This window comes from Mastigoproctus giganteus, chromosome 5 (genome assembly GCF_048544385.1).
Source record: "Mastigoproctus giganteus isolate SK-2022 chromosome 5, ASM4854438v1, whole genome shotgun sequence".
NCBI lineage: Eukaryota > Metazoa > Arthropoda > Arachnida > Uropygi > Thelyphonidae > Mastigoproctus > Mastigoproctus giganteus.
The window spans coordinates 66,564,020-66,582,417 of record NC_143579.1 but is presented as its reverse complement, the minus strand read 5'-3'; the positions used below and the strand labels follow the sequence as shown (position 1 = coordinate 66,582,417).

Sequence of the window (18,398 nt, the reverse complement as noted above, 5' to 3'; positions counted from 1 at the left end):
ACAGATGCACAGTTAAAGCAATATGCAACAAGAGTGAAGTTATGGTATGACAAGAGGATTCAGTGGAATTATAAACATTGATTTAATTTAGTCCAGAAGTTTTCAGATTTTAGTAAGCTTACCCCTTTGTTTTTTTACCTGTGCAAGATTATGCAAGAAATAAAATATAATAGCAAATGAACTTATTAGATAATACAATAAAGTTTTAATAATTTTATCTAATGAAATTATACAGGATCAGTTATTTTTTAATACACATCTTATGTTTTTTTATTCATTTACTCTGTATTCTTCCTATCAGTTGTTTTATACAACCTTTTAAGTACCATCTAGGGATATGTATATGTACTGGTCATACCTCAAATTCCACTCCCCTGTTACTTGCTTCTTAACAACATCTCTAACAATTCTGCATTTCCGACCATTTGCAAAAACAAACTGTGGTTTGTATTTGCAAATGGTGTTTGAACATCTGATTTTAAGAACAAATGTTTGATGCCAGACATCTGATTTATAAACTTGTATCTTAACTGTACAAATGTTCCCCATCACCTTTTGAAAGTAAAATAGGTAAGAATGAAATACTTTCAGCTTTTATGTACTGTATTAACAAATTTAATGTGTACAGATGTATGCAGGACTGTGCAAAGGTATCTGGGGGCCTGGAGGTAAAACTCCATTCAGGGCTTCCTCCAACATTTTTGATAATTTTTGTTGTTGTTCTTATTGTTGTTGCTGCTGCTGCTATGATTATTGGTATCCCCCCACAAAAATCCCCTAATTGAAATTTGTGTACACTCCTTGATGAAGGTAAATTTAAATGTTGTTTTAGTAAAGCTCTCAGGCACTAAACATTAATGCAGTTCTACCTCACATACATTATACCTACTGTAACATCTGAATTATGAGTGAAGTGTCCAACACAAAGTGATTTTATTGCTCACAGTGTAGAAACCTTATGGAAAGCAAAAATGCCAGAAATACCGATCTCTTAAACTCATGTTATCAAACTAACTGACCTTCCCTAAACAAACTTATTCATCACTTCAATACATACCCATATTTGTGTAGGTAAAAATACTTCAATTATACAGTTTCATGGCACCTCCGTAGCCAGTTGGGCAGGAGCAGCAGTGCGTAGCACACGCTTCTTGATTAGACTGGGGTTCGAGCCCGTGCCCACCAAATACGGAGGATGTGGAAAAGTCAGGGAATGACCACCGCATATACCCCCCCCCCCCCGGAACAATATGGCCTTAGCTGCTAATGCTCCTAAAAACCAAATAACAAACAGTTTCATAAAATTTTAAATATTTTTCAATGCTATATCAATATAACCAAGTACCTTAATCACCCTTAAATACCTAATATGTCCATAGTTCATATGCCGTTATGAAAGTTCAAAAGGGTCTTCTTCACTTGTTGGAGCCTGTAAAAATGCCCCACTGCACCCTCTCCCCCTACACAGCCCTGTGTATAATATAGCACACTATTTAAAATACTTTTTTTTTTTTTTTTGGTAAAATGTACTATCAAGTATATTTGAAAGTACAAACTACCAACCTTATCCCTGTTAGATAAAAGTAATTTCTCTTTAGAATAGTTTCATTAATTTACTGCCCAGAGCAACTATTTGTCATTTTTTGAGTGAGTGAATAAGCAGCTTTTCATATTTTACTGTATAAGGTGTAAAGAGTTTTCATTAGATTAGTCACACTTACAGAAAGGGGCTGGGGAATTAGTAAATTGTAGCCACATGAAATAGACTCTATATACAATTCCAAAGCCATTATGCTAAACTGCAGTACAATATTGATTATTTTTTCCAAATACGTTCTTGAGTACTAATATTTAATTAACTTAAGAATGGTTCCTTAAAGGCAAACACCTCTAATAATAATATAAATTAATATAATAGTCATTTAAAATAAGAATAGTATTTTAAAATCTTATTGTTAAAAAAAAAAAAAAAAGCTTTAAATTTTGTTGTTAACAAAATACATATACATGAAATGTGAACATGTACATGAAATTTTATTATCCTAGTCCTAGCTGTAATATTTTTGGCAGTAAACATTTTATTTTTGGAACATATCCTCATTATATCTATGGGGAAAAATGCTCCTAATTCACAAACTTTCACTTTATGAACTGAACTGTTTTTTTATGAATGTAAGGCGTTTGTAAATTGGGAGGTTACCATTTGTTAATTTGTACCTTGCTATTTCTAATTTAGGCAGAGCAGTTTAGATTGAGTTCAAGAATTTAACTTGTGTTATTCAACATTTCGAGTTTGAAGTGCAGTGACTTAATTATGGTTCCACACCTAGGCATGGGGGATACTGAAGTTTCTGCTTCATAAATGGTTGTAAATTTTTCCTACTTGGATAATGTAAGGTGCTAGAAAGCAACAGACAACTTTAAAAAGATACAGACTTTAATAAAAACTGAAGTAAACATACCATGGTTGAAATGAAATCTTCAAAAATATTAAAAGTAAACATAGTACTTCATTTTATAAAACCTGTATATGAAGAAATAATATTTATTATAAGATTTTTCACTGTACAAAGGAAGTTTCTGATTATATGAAAATAATTCCAACATTTCCTTAATGAATAACAGTAAACATCACTGATGTCTTTGGTCCAGTTATCTATATTTGGTGAAAAACAACTAAATAAGATAATTTAACACCAATTACAGAAGTTATACAAGGTTTTAAATGATTTGTTAAAATCTCTTGTGTTTCATTGCTTTAGCAACTGCCATTCTCTCGGCATCTGTGAAACCAAGGATACTCTGTATAGCTTTAAGATGTTCCTTGTCTTTTTTTGTTAAGTAATAATACACAGCATCTTTTAGAAATCTTAATGTGTATTCTGCCTGATGGCCTCCTGCAGCACGTGTTGCCTCTCTGTATAATTGCTTTGTTTGATCCAGCTCTGATTCTAATTTATGCAGTTGCTGGAGTAATTCAGGGACAGACACACGTTTAGCTGACCGTTCGGAAAATTCCATTACCTCATCAGATTGCTCAAATCTAGCTGCTTCTTGTCCTTTCCTGTATTGTAATAAAATAGCTTTTATTAATTATATATTTTAAGACAAAGTCACATACATTTTGCAACAATTAAACTAAATCCATATGTATACCATCTGTAATCCATATTTATACACGCAGTCTTCAGAAGGAATGAATGCCTTTCTTACAAGTATTCACCAGTATTTCAGCATCATAAGATGTAAGGAATTATAACCGAACTGTATGCGGTATATTGGTTTTGGTAGTTACATATGATTTCTGAAATCAAGTTAATATAATGCTCTATAAAAACAGATGCCCTGGAAGTGATCAGAAAGATTTTGAAATGTTTTTTTTTTTTTATATACATTTATAAAAATGTATAAAATTGCATTTTAATTAAAGATGTGCCACATTAAGCTTCAGTAATTGATAAATGAGACAGGTGCAAATGCAGTTATTTTAATTATGGTAAATGTTATCTTTCAAATTATACAATTCTGAAAATGATTAAGTAAATAAGTGGTATCTGAACAGAAATGGTGGTGCTTCAACTGAAAATAACAATTGAAATTCATGTTCCACATTGTTCACCAACAGCATGCTACCTGTTAATTTCATTACACACGTTTCATTGAACACGTAAAGAATATGCTCAGTTAAGAAATTGTTCAAAGGGAACTATACAAAAAATGGTTTTAATAATGGAACAGAAAATATAAATTTTTTTTTCTATGAAACTCATTATTCAGTTGTCATATTTTTCTCTGTAAAGTAGTTTACAATATGCAGCTTATTTTATTTAACTACAAATGTAAGTTTTGTGGTTGATTTTGGCTCTTAATTTGAATCCAAATCTTTAAAATGCAAACAAAAAAGTATGTGCTAACTCATTTTGTTCATTGCCATTTATTTATTTATTTCGAATGCATTTCTAGCCAGGATCCTTGGATTTGACTTGCTAATAGCACCCAGCCTTGAGACTGACTAACTCAAGATACTGAGGAGCAAATCCATGACTACCTACAGCTTGTCTTGAACCCTGCACACTCCACTCAGTACAGCCTTGCTAATATGGCTACCGGGACTTGCTCACTGCCATGAAACTGCTTACTGCAATCCTCTCTAAAAGAAGTTTTTAAAAAATTAGACTGCATCTGAAGTGCATAGAAAAAAATTTTAGTTTATCACTTTGGTAATGGAGAACTAATAAAAGAATCAATGGTTACCCTTTACTTTGAGATCTAATTTTATTTGAAATTACTCTATTCTATTATGTGAACACCATCAGTAAACTCACTAATGCCAACAAATTATAAATTCAGTCACAAATCTTAACCAAGTAATGTGCGAATATTGTTATTAATAAAAACCTACATATACAAGAGAAAAAGAGAGATTTGATACATTACTGTAAAATTCTGTTTTGTCTTAAAGCAAATTCAATTTTTCAAAAGACGTTTGACATTTTAGACTGATGGCTGACAATATGAAATCCTACTCTTCTGTGCTTTTTTTTTTTTTTTTTTTTTTTTTCCTTACCTATACATTTTCAGAAACATTTGACTATGCCACTCTTCTTGAGCTTCCATTTCTCTCTGAACCTCAGTTAATTTATTCTCTAAATGGTTAATTTTTTCTTGGGATTTATCAAACAGTGGTCGCAGTTCTTGATACCTATGAATAGAATGAACATAACCTTAACCATAAAGATCTCTTTCAATTAGTAAAAATGTTAAAATTATACCCACAAGTAATTATTTTTGAGTTTCCATACAACTCTGTCTATTAACTATTTTCTTAATGCTAAATTGCATCTCATTATATAAAATATTTTGCATTCCATTTGCTCTTAAATCATAACTATGCTTTATCAACCAAAAGTCTGTATGCTTCGACTAATGTTGAACAGGTTCTTTAATGATCTCTTATTTCTTTAACAGTACATGTAAGATGATGATCAGAGATAATAGGATGTGCTCTGAATAAAAATTTAGGACATAAATTAGAAATGCCAACATTTATGGTTTAGATTTTTTTAAAATGAGTTTTGATCTATAAAACAAATGTATAAAAAAAACTATTATACTGAATTAGGGAAACTATTCTATGGTGCATAGGACAGTTTGCCTAATTTTAATAATTAACAAACGAGGTGTATGATTTCAAGTGACCAACTTTAAGAAAGTTGAAGGACTTTTTTTTAACTAAGAAAAATATAAATGTTTTAAAAAAAAGTTTGTTGTTTACAGAATGAATTTTTTATTATATTAATCTGTTTTCTGCACCGAAGTGTAATTTCTGTCATCTCCTTTAAACTAGATTGTGAATCTAATTTAACTAATTTTAGATACAGTAATTCTTTCTTTAAGTTGTCATTGAATATGCATTGTATTTTCTTTTTGCTTCTATTTTTACCTCTTTACTTTGAGGATATCTAATTGTTGTAATCTAAACTAACAAAGTAATATAGTGTATGCACTGGTCTTTAGTGAATTATCCAGTTTGTGGATTAATTGTACTAATGACAGTAGAACATGTAAGCTTCAGAGAACTAAACCCTGAATTGGGTGAAAGGGGCTTGATTCAACCCTGACAGTATTTCAGGATTTCACGTTTCCTTTGAATTCTCCTCTGAATCCAGAAATAGCTGTTAATTATTGCACAATTTGAAAAAAATTCATGATTAAGTTAAACCTAATTATATGCACATGTTGATTGTCATGTACAGTTATTATTGATAGTACGCTCTCCTTATTGCAATGCACTTTCCTCCAATCAATAACACCCTCATGCTTCAATATATTTATGCATTCTCTGGTATCAAACTGCTGATACGTACACTTTACGCTTCATGCAGTGAGCACTCTTGTTACTGACAGACTGGCATTCATTTGGCAAGAGAATGCAGTTTTTAAACTGCATTTGCTTGCCAATAGGGCTAAAAGGAGTTTAAATTTCAAAAAATTAATTAAAAATATAGGCTTTTAATATAGAACATGAATTTTTCATGTTCTATATTAAAAGCAGTTGTCTTGAAAAAAGAATGAAAATAAAGGTTGTTCATGTTAGGCACTTCTTCACTAAAATGTGCCTCCAGGACGAAGTCCATACGTGCTAATTACATTCCAGTTTAATTTTTGTTTCATCCCGAGATTAATGGGTCAACTAAAATATATATGTATGTATATATATATTGGTCGATTTTATTTAATTAAATGGTATTTATCTGTAGGGAATTAGGTGAATTATCAAAATAATATTTATAAAACTATACAATACATGTAACCCTCATATAACATGGTAGTTAGGTTCCTATAAAATCTCATATAGTGTGAAACTACCATGTTATACTGGACTAAGAACCAGTACCAGGGGCACAGGCATTCTGTGTGTTGTCAGACACTCAGTCTAAAACACTGATGAATCCAATATCTTTCTATTTCAGAAGATTTAAGAGAAGTTCGGTTGGCTTACCTCCCTAAAATCCACTCGTGCACACCACGATGGTAAGCCCTGTTACATCATATAGGTGGCAATGAACATTTAGAATGGTTCTCTTCAAGATACCTGGTCAGCGTGAAGAGGAAAAGATCAAACTCTCCAGCACATGACAGCCGCTGGAGACTGAGGGCCATTGGTTTCATACAAATGGCTCTCAGTCCCCAGCGGCTTTCACTCCCCCTCTTATGACAGGCTGCCGTGCATGGAAACAACTTCGCCTGTTACAACGTAAGATTGCTCATCGATGAAGATAGGATATTATAGCTGGAAAAGGAATTAGAATATCATCGGTTTGGCTGCAACAAGAAGAAGAAATGAATTACTTATAAGTTTATCAAGTGGAAATCTGCTGTACACCAATGGAAACAGTGAGAGGAGCAAGGGTGGAGTTGGCTTTCTGGTCCATAAAGATATCAAAAAAAAAAACATTTTGGAATTCAAAAGTACATCACAAGGGTGTCATGACTACTACTCAGGATATCTAAGAGGTACAAGCTAAAAGTTATAATGATTTATGCACCAACATCAAGCCACGATGATGAAGTTCGGTTGAAGAAATGTACACTGAAATTGAGAGTAATTACAGACCAGTTAGTTTAACTTCTGTTCTGGGTAAAATAATGGAGTCACTGGTTAAAGATGCATTGCAGGATCATCTAGACTAGACAAGACTGCAGCAATAATTCAGACACAGCATGGGTTTGTTAAGGGAAAGTCTTGTCTGACAAATGTGATTGGTTATTATGATGTGGTTACAAAGGAACTGGATGCAAAAAATAATTTTGATATCATATACTTGTATTTCAGGAAAGCTTTTGACACTGTTGCGCATGGAAGACTACTGTGCAAATTGGAGCAGAATGGTATTAAGGGTAAGTTGCTACAATGGATAAAAGGATGGTTGAGTGGGAGAAGACAGAGGGTGGTAATCAATGGGTGCTGCTCTTCGTGGACTAGTGTTATTAGTGGAGTCCCACAGGGTTCAGTGTTGGGTTCACTGTTGTTTTGTATATTTATCAGTGATATTAGGCTTAGTATCGAAGTTTGCAGATGATACAAAGGTTGGCAGGGTTGTTAATGACAGTAATGGCAGTGTGTTACTGCAACAGGATCTAGAAAAATTTGGGCAGATGGGCTGAGAAGTGGCAACTGAAGTTTAACACTGAAAAATGCAAAGTATTGCATATGGGTAGAAGTAACCCCAGAGAAACGTATCAACTGTATGGTACTACACTTAAGGAGGTAGAAAATGAAAAAGACCTGGGAGTAATTGTGTAGTCAGATTTTTGAAGTTTTCTGAGCAATGCAGACAGGCATGGGGGTGTTGTCAATGATATACAGGAACTTTGTTAGCAGGGAAAAGGAGGTGATTGTCCCTCTGTATAAGGCAATAGTCAGGCCATGCTTTGAGTACTGTGTGCAGGTCTGGAGGCCTAATTTTAGGAGGGATGTAGATTTGCTTGAGTGTGTACAGAGAAGGGCAACAAGATTGGTGAGGGGAATGAAGGGATCTTCTTACCAGGAGAGGCTTAAGTTCTGAAAATTTCAGCAGCTGGGGACTAGGCACCTGCAAGGTGATCTGATTGAGGTGTATAAGGTCTTGAATGGGTTGAGCACGCTGAATTCTGATGGGATTCTTTCACTTGTTCAGATTACGAACCTAAGGGGACATAAATTGAAATTGAGGAAGGACAGATGTAGAATCTGTCCTTCCTCAATTCCAACATTGGAAATTTGCCTTTAGCCAGCAGGTGGTTAATTGCTGGAACAAACTTCCATCTGTCGTTGTGGAAGTTGATAGGTTAAATAAATTTGAGGAACTGGACAAATATTTAGAGGGGATTGTTTTGTAACTTTTTTTTTTTTTTTTTGCTGATGCTGCATAAGCTCATATGCTTGCTTTCTTGCATCACATGCCACTACTACTACATAGCATTCAAACAGAATTTCTCTTTTATACTGCCACACTGCCCATTCTTTTCTCTGAGCAGTGCCCCATTACAGTTTCCAGCACCTCGGTCTAAATATTATTTATAATTACGAGGTACATATGAATTTAAAAAAAAAAAAATAATTTTAATGAATGTTGGAATGGCTTGGCAAATACAAGTGTGGTTATTACATAACGATATTGTTGCAATAAAGTAAATATAAATATTTCATACCTTACAAGTTCCATAGCTTTAAAATAATTGCCTTCGAGCACTGTTCCATACGTTTCTTCCAAGCACAGAAACATTTCTCAAAGTCATTCTCTGTATGCCTCTTTTAACACTGGTAACTTTTTTCTGATTGTCTTCAATGGACTGAAAATGGGTTCTCTTAAGTTCAGTTTCGGAAAGAGGAAAAAGCCACGAGGGGCTTTTTCCTCTTTCCGAGGGGCCAGATCTCACGAGTAAGGTGCATGTTCACACATAGGGATTTGTTTTTTTGGCCAAAAAAGGGTGAACAGAGAGCACACTTGTGCTGGAGTATCCAACCATCCTTCCACAATTTAGGTCTCTTTCTTTGAATATTTTCATGCAACCATCAATGTAGTGGTGTTTGATTGACAGGTCCATTTGGTGGGATGTATTCGGCATTAATAATTCCTTTAATATCAAAGGTAACAAGAAGCAAGGTTTTTATTTTGATATTCTTGTTTTTTTTTGCTCTGGGAGACAAGCTTCCACCTGTGGTAGTGGGTAGTTGAATAAATTTAAGGAAGAACTAGACAAACTATTTGGGGGAATGGATTTTTTTTTTTTTTTTTTGCTGATGTTATATAAGCTTGCTTTCTTGCATCATTTGCCACTATTAATAATAATTACAGAACTCAGAATGTCTGAGTCAAACCGGCAGAAAACAGAATCAGTGTGATAGTAGAACTTGCTAAGTCAGTAGGAGGGGAAGGTTTTGATGATATGACTACTGTAGATGTTTGAGAATTACTGGTAAAAAAAAAAAAAAAAAAAAGAGGCTGGCGAAGTGAATTTGGTTGGTTTGGATTTTTATGGTGCAAAAACAACCATGGTTATAATGCACCACGTTACAGGATTTGGTGGAAATTGCATTGGAGGTGAACCAAGTCAATTCAGAGGATGATAGTGCAGATGAAAATTCTGAAGTTCCAAATTTTACAATAAAAAGCATATGGGAAGGCATAAAGATATAATTATCTAGACAAGAAGATGCATTTTTAAGATTTTTTTTTTTTTTGTTAATTTACTACATATATAAATAATGAATTATAGCTTTTTTATTTTATTAATACATGAATATATGTTGTATTACAGTTTTTATTAAAATTTAGGAAGAAATAATACATTATAAAAGCTCAATGAAATAATATGAGGTATATGCAGAAAACTTCATAATAAACCAATACTCGGTACGAGAATTATAAATTTTATATAAAACATATAAAATATAGATTTTTGTATATTAATTAGTACGTAATTAATTCGTGAAATGTTTAATTAGATTTTACTTTTCAATTCTATTAATCAAAGAACCTGGAAAATTTATTTTGCTTAGGAAATATTGAATGTGTCGGAACTGTAATCTAATGTGCATTCTGTAACTTTTTTCCAACAAGAAATTTGCTATGCATGAAAGCTAAATTAGTACATAACAGTTGGTGTACTTAGCTTATACACTAGTACAGTTTTATTCACTTATTTTAATTTTCATTAATTTATGACTTTCCTAATCTCACTGCAATCTAAGGCAATCTAAAACAGCCCAGTGCAATAAAAACCTGAATAAAAATCCAGGTTTATAACTATTATGTTCCTGTTAAATAAAAAAAATAAATAAATAAAATTTGTAACTTCAGTTTCACAAAAGTCATAAATATCAAATATTATTTTAAAGGGCTTAAATGGTGGCTGTTATTACATTATCAACAGAATATTGGTATAGTACAGTAGGAGAATAATGCCTTAAAACTCTCCCAAGACATTCCATAAAATAGCATAATAACTACTATTTTAATGACTAGTGTATATCATAACAGCAGTGATGGTGCCATAGTATTGCCTAGTTATAGAAATTACATATCCTTGGACTTTTACATTCAAAAATTGTAATGCTCGTTATTAGATAAAACATGGATATTTTAGTTAGCTTATAAAATTAACTTGCATTCATTTCATAACTGTTCTAACCCACTAGCTAACGTATCCGGGGGCTCACATCTGGTGAGTATGGGCTTGGCACACCCAGGGTCCTGAGCTGGATATCATCATTCTTCTCTTTCTTGGTGATTTCCTTCTACTTTTGACTCTCTCTCTCTCTCTCTCTCAGGGTAACTTGGGAATTTTTTTTTTTTTTTACCTGGTGCAGCATAAGCCTCAGGCTTCCTTGCACCATATGGCTATTAATAATAATAATAATCCTTAAAAGTCACACTAACTGGTTAAAATAAATCATAAGTTTTTCAATATACACTTTGTATCTTTAAAAATATTTTAAAGAATTTTAGAGGCAGCCAGATTTGCTGCCACCACTTTTCCATGCTTGACTAAATTTCTGCTGTTGTTAGTGTTATTGTTATTTGGTATTTTTAGGACCATTAGCAACTAAGGCCATATTGCTCCGGGGATATGCGGTGGTCATTCCCTAACCTTTCCACATCCTCCGTATTTGGTGGTCATGGGCTCGAACTCTGGTCTAATCAAGAAGCATGTGCTACACACTGCTGCTCCTGCCCACCTGGCTACGGAGGCGCCCTAAATTTTTGCAATGAAGCACATGATATATGTAAATCAGACTCCAAATAAAAGTTGACAGTAAATCTGTAAGTGAAATTGATAATATTGTATGATGATATAGTTATAAAGGTTTACTATTTTATTTTATCATGTGGAATTGAAGTGCTGATGCATTTGGAAATTCCGTGTCATGTCAGCAGCCCACTAGTGACTTCTGTATTTGGCATGGCAAGCTGTGACAGCTGAATACTAGCATTAAAAAATGGCAAGACTTATAAAAATTAATAAGAATTCCACTTACATGATCAGCTGCACAGAATGTAAAGTCTACTAATAATGGTCAACCAAAAACTTGTAATCTGAATTACATTATCCACCAGAAATTTATAATCCAACTAACACACTTCATATTGAAAAACTGATGTGTAAGATATGAAATCAAAACCAAAAATGTTAATGTTGGACATCTGTGTCCTAGAACTAATTTTTCTGATCCATGATGTTCATCATTACTACAAAACACATAGCATTCTCAACAAATACTTAAGCCCATTGTTCCTGAACTGGCATGCAGATAGAATGCCTATTACTCAGATCTCATTTTTTTATGGACATACTTCTTAAATTTCAACAAAACTGAGTGCAGATCAAGAGAAAATATATATTAGAGGAATATTGAAATTAATATTTATATAACTGATAGCAATTTTTTTTATTTGGCACATACCATGTGCCAATGCAGCTGTCACTTGGGTTAACTGCACTTCATAAAATGATACTGTTGTGTAACCATTTCATTTTCCAGCAATTTTTTTTTTATAGTGGTTAACAATACTACTTGCTGCAAATTTCTGAAATAACATCTTCATAGTCACATTAGTGACGTAAAAGAAAAAAAAATAATAAATAAATAACCAAATTGGTTACACAAACCTTTACCCCCTGCCTCACCTCGACCTTTAGAAATTCTTAACATGGCTGCATTTGAATATTTGTCAAAGTTTTTTTTTGTTGTTGACAAATATACATACTACTATAAGCAACATAAATTATAATAACGATAAATTTATTAGTTAAGTTTCAAATAAAAATAACTTTAAAAAGGCTTAAATAAAATTTATTTCTCTGTTTATACAAAAGAGTTTAATAATTCCGACAAGAATATTATCATTAACTGTACTTTACAGTCACATGAGTTCAAACCACAGTAAATTCAAATACTACTGCACTTTTACTAATCTGCTACAAAATCACTTATAATGCAGCTGCATATGGAAGTTTCTTTCTTTTCTCATTAACTCAGACCCGGGTGTGTGGGGTCTCAAAGTCCCCACATGATTTCAGTGACTCTGTGCTCTTTTGTTTTGTTTTGTTTAGTCCATACAGCCGAAGCTCCCAATACCATTCAACAAAAGTGTTTCTTTGATTTCTCCACTGAAAACTCCAAAAAAAAATTATATTAGTTATCATGAAAATTTGAAAAATGCATGATTGTGTTAAGCCTATTGTCGATAATTATATGCATGTGCTGAAAAACAAGAATATAAAATTAGTAGCATCTCTTGCGTACAATTACTGATGTGCTGACTTAACATTTTATGGCAGTACATCCAATTGTTAAAGCACATGGGTTTTTGATTGGCATTTTGCTTATCATCAATGAAAATAAAATATTCAAACCTCCCAAATAAGAGAGAAAGAGAGATGATAAAAAACATATAAATTTTTAATTATTTAAAAATATTAATGTTTTTAATATAAAAAATGTATTTTTTACAGTTCTGTTCATAATAGTTGAAAATAAAGGTCGTATCAAAAATTGAACAATTTTGAACTGTTTTTTGCCAATACTGTATTTAAGGTTAGAAGTGGAGTTACTTTTTCTGGATATGCATGTGATCCTCAAAAAACACTACTGTGCCTAGCTATGAGCAGTATATGGATTGTAAAAATAAAATATAAATATACTTTTTTTATTTCTTAAGAAATAAAAACAATACTTTTTTTTTTTTAATTTCTTATCTTAAGTAATCAGTTTTAGTAATTACAAAATCCATTTAAAAAAAATTTATAATGCAGCACAATGCAGTGGCAAAAGAGTTTTTATTATTATAGTAAAGCGTCAGTTATCTGGAATAATTAATGTCAAACCTCCTCCAGATATCCAAATTTTCTGGATAATCAAATGTAAGGTAAGATTAAATAAATTCTGTTATAATGTATTAAGGTAAAAGAAAAATACTTTAAATATTGCGAAAAAAAAAACCAAATTTACTTTATTATTATTTTATTTTATTTTAAACATTATTTTAAAAAATTTAATATTTTTTAAAATAATGTTCGATCATTTTTTGTGGCTTTTTTTTTGCTACTAAATCTCAAGTTCCTTAACAATATCACTTTGATTATATCGCATCCTTCCTGGTTTTCTGCCCATTTTAGTGCTGAAATTTATTGAAATTTTACTGGAAAAAACCTGAGAAAAATAATAAATTGCACAGTTTCAGGCTGATATTATCCTTACTGAATTTGGATCTAAACTAAACATAATATGAAATGAAGAGATCAAAATATGCCATGGAAAATTGGGTTCACGGAAGCGAATGACTAAACTCTATCATACATGGTTTCCTAATCCAACATTTCCCCAGATATACAAAGTCAGAAATACTCATGTAACATAATAAACATTTGTCTCAAATACTACCATTAATAAAAAAAAAAAAGGAAGAAAAATCAGCCTTTCAAATTATTCCAGATAACTGACATTAGCATTAGTAGAGGCATTTGATGCAAGAAAGCAAGCTTATGCAGCATCAGCCAAAAAAAAAAAATAAAGTAAAATAAATAAATAAAAAATAACCACTTCCACTTCACCCCTCTTGTTCGTTCGAAATACCTGTCCAGCTGAGCCTTAAACTTATTTAGGCTATCAACTTCCACGACAAGGGATGGAAGTCATTCTACTGTATTTTTTTTTCTAGTCAAGTGTTCTTTATGCACTGTGAAAGTAAAAATTTTTATGATGAAAACATTCAGTTATATTTAATTTTTCAAACTTAGTGATCGTTGATGTTGACTGCTGCATTCCATTTTTAAAACTTTGTGATGTGGCAGCAAATAGTTACTATCAAATTTTTTTTCTTATTGTTTATCAGTTATCAATTTTCTCTTATTGTTTATCAAAATTTGACACACAAAACACAATAAAAGCAATGTAAACCATTCATATTTTGAACTGCAGCACAATTTCTGCATTTTTTCTCCCCTCAGTTTTCTTAAGTAGCAGTTGCTTGTAGTCTGCAATGCGTGAATGACGTTTTGAAGGTTGCTACTGTTAAAATTATTTTCCTGCCACCCAAGATACTAAAAGTCATGGTGCCATTAGATGCTGCATATTTTTGGTGGAAAAATTTCCAATATCATTGGAGTATTTCAAATACCTGCACAATCACTTGAGGGTTAATACTATGCAATGAGTAAAGAAAATGGCAGTTGAAGTTTTGTTTTTCTGAAAAACTTTGCATATTAAATTTCTATAAGTAACTGAAGCATACTTCATAATACAGTACTTTTAAAAAATTACAGAAAAATTACCTGGCATTTGTTTCTCCTAACTTCAATAAAATATCCTCCACTTTGGTATCAATTTTTTCTCGTAATTCTTGATAGTGTTCAACATGTTGCAGCCTCAGTTCTTGAAGCTCTTTCTGATAACTTGCTATTATTCCTTCAAGCACTGGAATATGCAGTGGCAATGTCACATATGTGGATTTTTCATGGGCCTCTGAGTTCTCTTTGGTTTGTACAAGAGAGATGTTTTCATTGCATATTGTCTGACTTCCACTATTTGTAGGAGAACTGTCATTTTCTGTCTTTATTTCTGAACTCTTATTTGCAGGAGTTGTTTTTGGAATTAAATTATTTCCTTGTTCTATGTTCATACTCTCTGTTGAACTTCCTTTTATATAAGATAACGTTGATGGGTCTGAGGTTTTAGGATTTCCATTTTGGACAGAATCAACTTCATTAACAGAAAAATCAGAAATGATGCTGTCTTTTCTAAGGGATGGATCGCTATGTTTTGTTGATCCCATGTCATCTAAGTTATTCAAATGCATACATGGAATTGTATCTTCTCTTATTGTCCCTAATCCATTTTCAGGAACCTCCTAAAATAATAAAAGGAAAAAATAGTGTGGATGAATTGTGTCTTAAGAGAAAAATGAGCAAAATAATAATTTTTTTTTTCTAATTATATATAGTGGTACATGCTATATTTTTTAAAGCAGTTTTTTATAATTTAATCAACTCTATATATGTGGAGATATTTTGTGGACTGTACTCATAAGATTTGTGATGTCATCTGATGTTAGCTATTGTTGGCCTTCAGCCAGACATCCCCACCCCTCTTGATGGCTTTCATTTATCATGAATGACAGCTAGACATATTCCATTCTAGCTGCATGTTCAAAAATAACATGATAAAGTTTGCTGAAAATTAATGCTCTGACTTTTAAGGTGGAGGTAAGGAAAAGTTCTGAGTGGCTTTTAGAGCATTTTTGAAACTTACCAAAATGATACACTTTAATATCAGGTAAAAACTAACGATAAAAAAGCTGAACTCTATATGAAAATTAAAGTCCAGGATGCTGTGTTTACTGACAGCAGTAAAACTAGCCTGGCTGTTGCTCCAACTCAAGGATTAGGTTAGAACAGGAGCAACAGTAATATGACACATTGCCAAGGTTTGCTAATTTTCCTGATACATTTTAATCAAACAAAAATATGTTGCATTTTAGGGCAAAAACCTCAAATTGCATAGTGAGTTAACATGCTTACAAGTTAGTGCAAATGTATCAGATCTTCTCGCAGCTAACTACTAAATAGTTATAAGATTGGTATCATTATGTATATCTCATATTGTGAATACCTCCACAATGAGTTGCCACGATATTGCACTACCTCGGATAAGTAACTCTTCACCACAGGAGAAGACTATTGTTACTTATTCTCAGCGGATGTCACCACCCATACGGCACCGTTTCGGAGCTGATTGGCTCCTCTTTGGTGAGTGGGAAGGCACCCTGGTGTTGCAATGATGGCAAGGCAGTTGCGAAGTATAACTCCACAATATGAGAGATGCCTGATGGTATGTAATAATTTGAATTATGTGGCATTTTAGGGCAAAAGCCTCAAGTTGCGCAGTGAGTTAACATGTTTACAAGTTAGTGCAGATGCATCACATCTGCTCACAGCTAACTACTAAATAGTAATAAGATTGGCTGCGAGCAGTTCTGATGCATCTACACTAACTTGTAAACATGTTAATTCACTATGCAACTTGAGGCTTTTGCCCTAAAATGCCACGTAATTAAAATTACTACACACCATTTGGTGTCTCTCATATTGTGGAGTTATACTTTGCAACTGCCTTGCCATCATTGCAACACCAGGGTGCCTGCCCACCCACCAAAGAGGAGCCAATCAGCTCAGAAACGTGACTAGGGAACAAGTACTATTTCTACAGTTTCCAACCCCGATTTCCAGAGCAACGAGAATCCTGATATATCTCCTAAATGAAGGTAAATATCAAGCTTGGAAAATCAGGAAAAGAAAAGAAGGCTCTGCAGCAGAGGTGTCAAAATGCGCCCTTCGAATGATGCATGCTGCAATAAGAAGATTCTTGGTACTAGAGTTACTGCAACTCGGAAGGCAAAGATTTTTACAGTTATGGTGCTTCCCCACACCTCTATGTCAACTAATAGATAATAACGTAATGTGCAGCTTAGATGGTAATGATCAGTCTAGGCTAAGGGTGTTACATACTAACCAGATTAGCTTAGTTATTAGGGGATAGGGACCAAGTCAGCTGCAGGCATTTGGTCTCTCTCCTGTATGTACGGCGGCTAAGCTTTCAAAGCTGCAGGTGGTAAAAGGAGTGTGTAAGAGGGGGATGACCCTAGAACCCATGTAGGGCAAGCCTACTCCAGGCAGCCGCCAACTTGGTGATCACATGGACTGGGCCTTCCTCGGAGTGTGTCAGTGCACGAGTGAGCAGCCCAATTGGGTTGAGTCATATAGAGATGAGTGAATAAGGGCGCTGTGCCTTTTCGGGTTTTTTTTTTTTTTTTTTTTTTAAGCCATACAGGCCACTAGATAGTCCCAAAGCAGGACCAATAAAGGGTCCCTGAAGGGTTAATTCCATAGAAATATCCGGAAACTGGAAAGCACGTCTGGTCTAACCAGTACGCCTATCTACCCACTGATGAAGGCTAAAGAGCCAGAAACGGCACCAGAGAATTGTCCAGCCGGGGCATGCAGCTCTGAGTTCATACGAATTATAACTAATTATCCCTTTCATTCTTCTACAGCATCTTTTCCTCTCCCTCTCTTACTATCACTTTCCTACCTCTTTTTTTCTTTGATCAGTCTTATAGGGATATTGAGGATAGCTGATATCTTTATCCCATACCATATTTTAAAACGGTGCTGTCTGGGTGTTGGCATCTGCTGAGAATAAGTAACAATAGTCTTCTAATATGGTGAAGAGTTACTTATTCGAGGTAGAGCAATATCATGGCAACTCGTTGCAAAGGTATTCACAATATGAGATATACAAGTATTTAGTAGTTAGCTGCGAGTAGATCTGATGCATTTGCACTAACTTGCAAACAAAAATAATAACAAAAGCTGAACTCTTGTAGTAAATTAATGATCTATAATTCTGAGTTTACCAAAGGAGTTACTACCAATGTGTTTTGCATACTGTTGCTTGTTTTCTTGTTTCTTATTTTTGCTCACCCAGCTTATTTGAATGAAACTGTTACATCAAGTTAGTGCAGGAAAATAGGGAGCAGTTTAATAAAATTTTTATTTCTAATTGGTAATTAAAAGAAGACACTGCTTGCTTGATAGCAAAATATTTCAAAAAAACTAACAAAATGCTGGCAAGCAATGTATTGCTGTATCAGATTACAGCAATACATTTAAGGATACAGCATTTGTCTCTGTATTTGTCTGTTTGTTTAACTGGTATCGTAATTGTTTGCTGACCTTGATTGTAACATTATACAAACATTATATTATTACTATGTATATTTCAACATTCCATTCTTCCACCCTTCAACCTTACACAGACAATTTCAATCTGTAAAATCACATAAAACATGTTT

General features: G+C 33.3%; 1 protein-coding gene across 5 annotated transcripts in view; it reads right to left on the bottom strand.

Annotated features, from left to right (window-relative positions):
* Nucleotides 1-2,652: 2,652 nt before the first annotated feature.
* The window catches only part of LOC150085459 (protein quick-to-court-like), a 118,582-nt gene continuing 102,836 nt past the window's right edge, over nucleotides 2,653-18,398 (bottom strand). For all 5 annotated transcript variants that reach the window (XM_090373264.1, XM_090373266.1, XM_090373263.1 and 2 more), the window contains exons 3-5: nucleotides 14,821-15,395; nucleotides 4,568-4,702; nucleotides 2,653-3,064 (exon numbers count right to left, since the gene is read on the bottom strand). In XM_090373264.1, the coding sequence (XP_090229390.1) occupies nucleotides 2,734-3,064; nucleotides 4,568-4,702; nucleotides 14,821-15,395 (1,041 nt within the window). In that variant the 3' untranslated portion in view covers nucleotides 2,653-2,733. The remainder of the gene's footprint in view (nucleotides 3,065-4,567; nucleotides 4,703-14,820; nucleotides 15,396-18,398) is intronic.